The sequence below is a fragment of the Pseudorca crassidens genome, chromosome 20 (assembly GCF_039906515.1).
Source record: "Pseudorca crassidens isolate mPseCra1 chromosome 20, mPseCra1.hap1, whole genome shotgun sequence".
In the NCBI taxonomy this organism is placed as follows: Eukaryota; Metazoa; Chordata; class Mammalia; order Artiodactyla; family Delphinidae; genus Pseudorca; species Pseudorca crassidens.
Genome location: NC_090315.1, coordinates 62,496,306 through 62,504,904, shown reverse-complemented (window position 1 = coordinate 62,504,904; position 8,599 = coordinate 62,496,306). Strand labels below are relative to the sequence as shown.

The following is an 8,599-nucleotide window of genomic DNA, read 5'->3' as shown; positions in this document are numbered from 1 at the left end:
CTTCCCTTGCGCTGAACTGGTGAAGATGAGAAAGCTGGATGAGGAGGAGAGGGGTGTTGCCTGGGAGACTGGACCCAGCCGCGCAGTGTGCTGGGCGGTGGTCCAGGGAGCTGCGGTCCTGGCCAAGGTAGGTATTAACTGACCCTGCCACCCATCTGCTCCGCCCGGCTATAGCCCAGGGTCACAGGAGGACCCCTACGCAGCTGGCGCTGAGGCAGTGTGGCATCCGCCCCCCTGCTGTGTAACAAGCCAGCCCACTCACTGGCTTAAACATGCGACAGCCATTTGCTTTGCTTGTGAAACTCCCACCTCGGCAGGGTTCAGTGGGGACATCTTGTCTCTGCCCCACCTGCAGCATCAGGTAAGTCAGCTTCCAAGTTGGGGTGACCCAAGATCAAGGGGTTGGAGTCATCTGGAGACTTGTCTACACGTCTGCCATCAGCGAGGGCCTCGGCTGTGGGAACAGCCGTGGCGTGGGAGGCCTGCATTCGTTTCCTGTAACTAGCTACTGGGGAGCTTAAAACAACAAAAATTTACTCCCAAAGTCCTGAAGTCTGAAGTCAAGGCGTCCACAGGGCCGTGGCCCAGCGGAGTGCTAGACGAGAACCCTTTCCTGCCTCGTCCAGCTCCGGGGCTCCTGCAGTCTCTGCCTGTAGCTGCAAGCCTCTGCATCCATCATGTGCCTCCTCCCGAAGTACGTAACCTTGCTCCTTACAGAGACGTCATTCTGACGGCTTAGGGTCCACCCTAATCCATCTGACTTAGTCTTAACTTGATTATAGCTCCAAAGATCCTATTTCCAAATATGTTCACATTCCCGGGTTCCATGGAGTTTGGACATTATTCAGCCTTCATCATTCGGCCCCTTCATGCAGCTGCTTTCCTCCCAGTATGTGGCTAGGTCCCAAGATTGAGCGTCTCAAGACAGCAAGGCAGTTTTATGACTTAACCTGGAAAGCCATGCAACGTCACTTCCATTCAACGGGTCTTCTATGGGACTACTCCTCTAAGGGAGGACGGTGCAAAGACCTGCTCAGGTTCGAGTGGCACACTGAGACAGAGCCATGCTCCCTGGAATAGCACACAACAGTTAACAGCAAACACCTGGGGCCACGCAAACAGCACTCAGAGCAGGAGCGGAGAAGCAGGGCTGGATACAGAGCAGAACGTCGGATCCGGTGCCTGGAAGCGACTCTGACCTAGGCAGAAAAGCGCCTTCACGCCGCCTCAAAGAGGCCCGGGTTGCTGATTTGTTGGGTTTTTTTGGTGGGGGGGGGGAGGGTGCGGCGCCCCCAGCAGTGGGAGCGCGGAGTCCTAACGACTGGACCGCCAGGAAAGTCTCCTGAGGTTGCAGTTTTAAATGACGCTGAAACGCCCGGCCGGCTTCCACCTGGAGCACTGGCCCCGCCAGAGGGCGGCTCGACCCCTCCCTCCCTCCCGTATCTGGTCAATCCCGTTAGGCAACGAGAAGGGTCCTGTCCCTGTTGGGGTAGCCCCGCCCCCAGGAGATTGCCCCGCCCCGCGTCCGGTCCCCGCTCCCGGCAGGCGCACGAAGAGCCACGGTACCTGCTTCCTCGGCACCCTGGCGCTCCCGAGGGTCCAGCTCAGGAGGTCGGCGCCCGCCTCGGTGGGAGCGTCCGCGGTGTGCCCCCTGTCCTTGGCTCCGCAGTCCGTGGAGGTTCGTGCTCCCGGGCTCTCACCAGGCCCCGCCCTGTCCGCGTTGGCGGAGGGGGCGGTGCCCGAAGAGACCCCGCCCCTAACGTCACGGCGGAGGGGTGGAGCCGGCCCGACGGAAGCGAGGTGCTGCTGGAGAGGCCCGAAGAGAGCAGCGGGCGCTCGGGGACTGCTGGTGAGAGACAGGTAGGGCTGTCGTCCTCCGGGCCCACAGCACGATCTGCTGGGCAAAGGGGTCTCTGCTCGGGAAGGGAAACTCAGGTGGCGTACGTCTCCAGGGAAGGGGGTGCTGTAGATACCAGGGGCGCACAGTTGGTGGGGGACCTGTGGATGCAGGCGAGGGCTCTGGAGGCGCGCAGCGGGCAGGGAGGGACCTCTGCGTCCTGATACCCTATTCCCGCCCGCCAGCATGGGCAGCAGCTCGCTGTCCGAGGACTACCGTCTGTGCCTAGAGCGCGAACTTAGGCACGGCCGCGCGGGCGTGTGCGGGGACCCATCGCTACGCGCCGTGCTCTGGCACATCCTGGTGGAAGACTTCGACCTGCATGGGGCGCTGCAGGATGACGCGCTGGCACTACTCACCGATGGCCTGTGGGGCCGCGCCGACCTGGCCCCTGCGCTACGCGGCCTGGCCCGCGCCTTCGAGCTGCTGGAGTTAGCCGCCGTGCACCTGTATCTGCTGCCTTGGAGGAAAGAGTTCACCACCATCAAGGTAGGGCGCCGAGCCGAGTGGGGGCCCCTGCCCAGGCTACTGGGAGTTGGCTACCATCGGGACGGCGGCTACCGTCGGGCCTAAGGGATTTCAGGTGTCCTCAGAGGCTGATGGGTTTCAGAGAGCTCAGTGTGCTGCAGGGTCCTGGGCGTGTTGGAGCATCTCTTGGCCGAGGTTCCCCTTTGTACTCCTGGGGCTGAGAACATGGGGTGCGTGGAGGCCACCCACTTGGATACCTGCCTTCCGAGGGGGATCCTGGTCCTTAAAGCTTGCATCACTGCCCTCCCCAAAGTAGCCTTGTGGCCCCAGTTACCATAGAAATCCTAGGACAGACACACAGGAAGGACTGGGCATTCCAGGGTCACCCTAATCTCTCCAGGAGAGATTTGTGGCTCCATTTGTGGAAGATGACATGGTTATCCCCTATGAAGTAGGCAGGGGCTGGGGGTGCCCCTGCATGTCCTAGTGGAGCCGGGCTAAACAAGTACCTAGCTCACCCCACAGCCTGGGTAGAGCTGAGCCCAGGGCCGGCCGGGCCCCTCCAGGTGAGCTGCAGGCTGGCAGGAGGGGGCAGGCTGCCTTCTGCTCTGAGCTAATTCAGAAGAGTGGGAAGGTAATGATGTCACTGGGCACGTGGGCGTCCGCCTCCACTGGTTGCCATGGCAGCAGCAGCCTCTCTCAGTGAGGTGAGCCGTGGAGCCCACTGCTCCACTGGGACACCTGCTGTTCTGAGGTTCTAGGACTTTCATTCATCCGTTCAGACGAGGGCAGGATGCAGCCCCATGGGGGGCCAAGAGCAGAACAGACAGGCCTGATCTTGACACGCTCACGGGCTTCAGCACTGGGCAGACCTGGATGGGGTCTGCTTCTGCCGGCTCTGTGGCTTGGGGCAAGTTACCTAATCTTTTGGAATCCATTCCTTCCTCCATGAAGCAAACACGAGGACAGTCTAGCGCAAGGTCCATTGTGAGGGGTGAAAGCCCAGCCCTGAGAACAGTCTTACAGCAGTGCCCCATCTGTGGAGGTACTCTCATCAGCTGTAAGCAAAGGTACACTCACAGGGTCCCAGGATCAAGGAACTGTAGACACGTGAGAGACACGTTATCGCCATCCTAGGGACGCTTCTAGTTCCTTTGCAGCCTGGAGCCTCCAAAAACTACAGATGTTCCATCCGTGTGGTGGAAAGCTGCACAGCTGGAGAAGTGAATGGCTAGGCCTCTGTCGTGTCAGGGAAAGCTCTCAGAAACTGGAAAAGCAGAGTTCAGAATGAGGCGTTTAGGAGGCTACCTGCTCAGAGCAAATAAGCACTTGTATTCTTTGTTTGCATGACCACTCAGCAGGTACACGGGAAACTAACTAAAGTAGCAAACCCCCACAGGTGAGAGGAGGTGGAGGGGACCCAGAGGGCAGCGAGATTTCTCAACAGGGCCTCTTTATTTAGTTTGTTCTATGACCCAGATGAAATGTGTTAGATTAAACAATTGTGATGCTGGGGCCTACCTCAGCCAGTGAGATCAGAGTTTCTGGGGGTGGCCCTGAGCATCTATGTTTTTTTTGTTTTTGGCCGCACAGCCTGCGGGATCTCAGTTCCCCGACCGGGGACTGAACCCAGGCCCCAGCAGTGAAAGTGCCAAATCCTAACCACAAGACCACCAGGGAACTCCCAGCATGTATGTTTTTAAACAGCTCCTCTGGAGGGAGCGTCAGCACATCCCAGACCGCCTTGGGGCCATGCCGCCCCCTGGGGTGAGGATGGTGGCCCCCAAAGCAAGGGAGTGCAGCTGAGGCGGGGGCAGGTCTGCGGGAGGGTGGGCTGCCGCCGACCGGCCCCCTCCCTTGCAGACTTTCTCAGGGGGCTACGTGCACGTGCTGAAGGGCGCACTCTCGGAGGACCTCCTCATCCAGAGCTTCCAGAAGATGGGCTATGTGCGCAGGGACGACCACCGCCTTATGGTGGCTGCCCTGCCCCCCGCCCGCCAGCTTGTGCAGGTGGCCCTGGGCTGCTTTGCCCTGCGGCTGGAGTGTGAGATCCTGGGCGAGGTGCTGGCGCAGCTGGGCACCAGCATGCTGCCAGCCGAGGAGCTGCTGCAGGCACGGCGGGCCAGCGCGGATGTGGCCTCCTGCGTGGCCTGGCTGCAGCAGCGACTAGCCCGCGAAGAAGAGCCGCCACCTGTTCCCCCCCGTGGCTCCCCGGCCCGGTGCCAGGCCCGGCTGGACCTGTACCGGGACCTGCAGGAGGATGAGGGCTCAGATGAGACCAGCCTATACGGGGGACCCTCGCCAGGCCCCGACTCACCCCCCTCGGAGCTAGCCTGCCAGCCTCTGTTCTGGGAGCAGAGCGCCAGACTGTGGGGCGTGGGGGGCGGGGCCTGGGAGGCTGAGGCCAGCAGCCCGGCCTCGGAGGAGGAGCCCGAGGCCGAGGCCTTCTCCCTCCTCTCACTGCGCCAAGAGCTGCTCAGTCGGCCCGGAGACCTGGCCGCCCCCCAAGCCCCTGGAGCCCCTGAGCAGGCCAGCCCCCCACGAGTCCCCGAGCCCCCCGGCTACCAGACACACAGCTGCCTGGGCCCTGGCGCCCTCCCCACCCTCTGCTGTGACACGTGTCGCCAGCTGCACACTTCCCACTGTGCCACCCTGGCCACCTGCCGCCCGGGCCACCCTTTGCGCGCCCTGCACGGAAACCACCAGCGGCGCCTGTGGCTGCAGCGAGCCCAGGTGGACACCTTGCTCTACGATGCCCCTAGGCCCGCCTGGCCCTAGGCCCAGGGCTTTCTGGAGACATGTTCCGTGGTGCTTTTCTGGGCCTCATCCCTCCTCAGACCCGGGCCACTGGCCACCCTGCCCCTCCTGCCCCCCAGGGGTGCTGAGCACAGCGGCAGGTCGGGGGGCATGGAGACTCAACCCCGCTACGTGAGAGGTGGGGGCCGTCTTCCTCGGAAAGCTGCCGGCCCGCCCCCAGGGAGCACCCTCTCCCTCCTCTCCCACCCCTCCCCGGCCCCACCACTGGCCCCAGCGCCGCAGCTCCTGACCTGCTCCCTGCAAGTGCCCAAAGGGGTGCTCCACAGAGGAGTGTCCTTGGGGGCTCAGGTGACCTCATGAGCCCCGGAGCTTTGCTAAGACCATTCTAGGGGCTCTGCCAGGTGCATGGCTGACCCGGCTGAGGGGACCTGGTCCCCCATGGGTGTCACAGACCAGCACTGAATGAGCCGAGTGCTGGCCTGAGGCCAGCCCCATGGGCTCCAGTCAGAGCTGGGCGGGGAAGCTGGACCCAAGGACAGAAGAGAAATGATCTAGTCTCCAGCCAGAGTGAGTGCCCAAGAGTTCCAGAGAACAGCAGGCGGGAGACGGGGAGCCACGGAGCCCGAGAGGCTGTCACCCCACTTCCGGGCGGAGCGTGGGGGCTTCTGAGCAATCTTCCTGCTACATCTTCCTGCTGTCCGGCTTCGGAAGGCAGGGTGAGAGATCTCCAAGGCTCCCACCCCAGAGCCCACCTGGGTCCCGTGGTAAAGATGCACCAGCTGCCAGCCGCCAGCCCGCTCACAGGGCTGGAGGGGGTGGGTCTGCCCACCTGGGCCTGGGGTGGGGCCAGTCTTGTGTGTGGCCCCTCCCCCCACACCTGTCTGTCACGCGAATCACCACCTCAAAGTACATTAAAGGACGCTGGATCCAGCTGTGTCTGTGAGGAAAGCGTTTATCTCTCCGAGGCCCAACCATGTCCCTCCCCAGGAGCCTCAGTGGGGAGTGGGCACAGGGCACAGCCCCCAACCCAGGGGCTGTCCCTCTGGTGGGCTCAGAGCTGCCCAGACTCTAGTCCACCAAGCTGGCGGCACCCCACACCCCACCCCTCCTTCCCACTCTGAGTCCTGCAGCCCCAGCGGGGGGGGGGGGTCACTGTAGCCTCTCCCTTCCTAGGCCGACCCTGGGGATCAAGTGGGGACAGAAGTGACCACGTGGGGTCTGCTCATCCCAAGCCAGAGACACCTCCTGAGATGGGCCCAGCCAAATTTCCTCCTGGGAAGTGAGGGTCTGAGGGCTTGGCAACAGGTGGACCCAGCCCAGCCACCAGATGGCAGAGCCATGAGATGACAGAGCCACCAGGTGGCGCCCGGCAGGGTGTCTGGGCCTGCAGGACGCACCCACCGGCATCCCCCATGTCCACACGCTGCTGTTCTGGGGCAGCGGTGGGCAGAGGTGCAGGAAGCGGTGCAGTCAGCTGGAGCAGCTGGTCGGTCCTGGCCGAGGGACAGGCCGGGCCGCAGGGGCCCCCGCCCTCAGGGCTTGCAGCGCCGGCTCTGGCTCTCAGCGCCTGAGGATGTGGCCGGGGCAGCACGCTTGTTGCGGTGGTGGGGGAAAGTGGGCATGAGCTCCGGCTCGCAGGCTGCAGGGAGGGGGCTGCTCAGCGCCGGGTGGGAAGGGCCCCCCACGCCTCCCTCTGCTCCCCTCCTGGCCCTGCACACGGTTCCTGCGGCACGAGCAGCCCGTGCCTGCTCGGGCCCCACTGCCCACCTGCCCAACAGCGGCCCCGGCACGGACAGGGACCCCCAGCCAAGCGCCGGCCAGGGGGTGGGGGAGACTCACGCAGGGGCTTCTCCTTGAAGTAGGAGCTCTCCAGGCAGTCGCCGGCCGTCGCCCTGGAGAGAAGGCCTTGCCGTTCATGGGGCCTGGCCCATCTCCCTCACACCTGCCCCGCACGGCAGACAGCTGGGTGGCAGGTAGGGACCAGGGGCCCAGAAACCGACAGGAGCCTCAGAAAGGGCTTCATGACCTGGACGGGCAGAGGCCCAGGCCTCACAGGCATGTCTGGGAGGGGCCCTCTCAGTCACGGCGCCCCTGCCCGCCCGCAGGCCGGGTCAGCACCTTTTCTTGGGGTCGTACATGAAGAGAAGGTTCAGCAGGCGCAGGCCGGCCTCCGAGAGCCACGGGAACTTGTGCTTCAGGTTGTTGTAGGGCTGCTTCCTCAGACTGTACTGGCTCACCAGTGGCAGCTGGGAGAAGCCCTGTGTGGGGGAGGGGGAGTGGCAGCTGCAGGCTGGCAGCCGGCAGGGGGCAGGAGAGGGGAGGGCAGGGCCGGCACTCACCGGCCAGATGTTCTCACTGGGTGTCCCCAGCAGCTGTACGATCAGGTCCACCTGGTGGATCTCGGAAGCGCCGGGCAGAAGGGGCTTATGGGCCAGCAGCTCGGCCAGGATGCAGCCCACGGCCCTGCAGGGGAGCACGGGGCCTCGCCTCAGCTCCTCCGGCCCCGCAGAGCACCACTCCGCCCGGCCCCGGCCCCCGGGCGCTGGGGTCAGAGGACGGGGGCAGAGCTGGGAGGAGGCCACGACGGGAAGGCAGGTGACCACTGGGTTCTCCCCCCGGGCCACGTGAGCTGGCACCAGCAGGCCTCTCTGAGTGGCCACAAGGGCGGGTCCTCAGTGATGGGGGCCGTGAACGCCGAAGCCGTCTTACACTGCCTCTCGGGACCCCAGGCGCAGGCCCACCTTCCTGGGAGTTGGGAGGCTGGCGAGACCCCAGCGCCACACCTGCCCCGCCAGCTCCCACAAGACCACCCCGCCCTGCCCAAGGCCCCGGGTGCATCCACCCCTCACCACATGTCAATGCTGGTGGTCTGCGTGGTGGTCCCCAGCAGCAGTTCAGGGGCTCGGTACCTGCGAACAGGAGCCCCCACCTTGGGTCTGGCAGTTCCTCTCCTCTGGCCCGGCCTCCACAAGGCACCGTGGCTCTGCACCAGCCTACCCACCGGCCACCACCGGCCCTGAGAGCCAGAGTCAGCCTGGACGATGGAGCATGAAGCCCAGCTCGGCTGTCCCTTCCACTAAACCCGACAAACACAGCACACGAGGCAGCAGCTGCTGTCACTGGATGGCTCCCGCGTGCAGCAGTGTCCTATGCTGGCCCGTTCTACACAGGTCGGGGCTGAGTGACACACGGCAGAAAGCATCCTGCCCTAAAGCACAACCCCGTTCTTCAAAATGTCGAGTGAGAAATAATTACAGAGGACATGCACTGTTCTGTCCTCCCGTCGGTGGAGACACCGCCCCTTGCGAGCAGCTCAGAGCAGCACCCCGTCTGGACGGGGCAGGTCCTTCCCGGTGGCAGCCCTGCTCGGCCTCAGGAGCCACCCACACGCAGCCTCTGAGTGTGTGCAGCCCCACAGCCTAAAATCCTCCCAGGTCCTTGAGCAGCTTCAGCGTGACCCCCCACGTCCCATGGTCC

The 8,599-nt window shown here is 63.9% G+C and overlaps 2 protein-coding genes across 12 annotated transcripts in view; one reads left to right on the top strand and one right to left on the bottom strand.

Annotated features, from left to right (window-relative positions):
• The first annotated feature begins 156 nt into the window (after positions 1-156).
• Positions 157-6,052, top strand: SPATA2L (spermatogenesis associated 2 like). Of its 2 annotated transcripts, none has more exons than XM_067718160.1 (3): positions 157-1,860; positions 2,083-2,386; positions 4,229-6,052. In XM_067718160.1, exons 1-3 carry the CDS (start codon positions 1,361-1,363, stop codon positions 5,141-5,143), a joined length of 1,719 nt encoding a protein of 572 aa, XP_067574261.1. In that variant the 5' UTR covers positions 157-1,360; the 3' UTR covers positions 5,144-6,052. The 2 variants fall into 2 exon arrangements, with proteins under 2 accessions (XP_067574261.1, XP_067574263.1); XM_067718162.1 differs by having other exon boundaries at positions 1,722-1,849.
• A 4-nt stretch (positions 6,053-6,056) lies between these two features.
• The window catches only part of CDK10 (cyclin dependent kinase 10), a 32,305-nt gene continuing 29,762 nt past the window's right edge, over positions 6,057-8,599 (bottom strand). For 8 of the 10 annotated variants that reach the window (XM_067718180.1, XM_067718181.1, XM_067718178.1 and 5 more), the window contains 5 exons: positions 7,972-8,031; positions 7,462-7,585; positions 7,241-7,380; positions 6,962-7,014; positions 6,057-6,761 (listed from right to left, as the gene is read on the bottom strand). In XM_067718180.1, coding sequence (XP_067574281.1) covers positions 6,655-6,761; positions 6,962-7,014; positions 7,241-7,380; positions 7,462-7,585; positions 7,972-8,031 — 484 coding nt within the window. In that variant the 3' untranslated portion in view covers positions 6,057-6,654. The other 2 variants (XM_067718187.1, XM_067718182.1) reach the window with 2 other exon arrangements.

Coding starts and splice junctions, on each gene's coding strand:
- SPATA2L (XM_067718160.1), top strand. CDS start 1,361: ATGACGCTGAAACGCCCGGCCGGCTTCCACCTGGAGCACTGGCCCCGC. Junction 1,861..2,082: donor GGACTGCTGGTGAGAGACAG/GTAGGGCTGTCG, acceptor CCCGCCCGCCAG/CATGGGCAGCAGCTCGCTGT. Junction 2,387..4,228: donor AAGAGTTCACCACCATCAAG/GTAGGGCGCCGA, acceptor CCTCCCTTGCAG/ACTTTCTCAGGGGGCTACGT.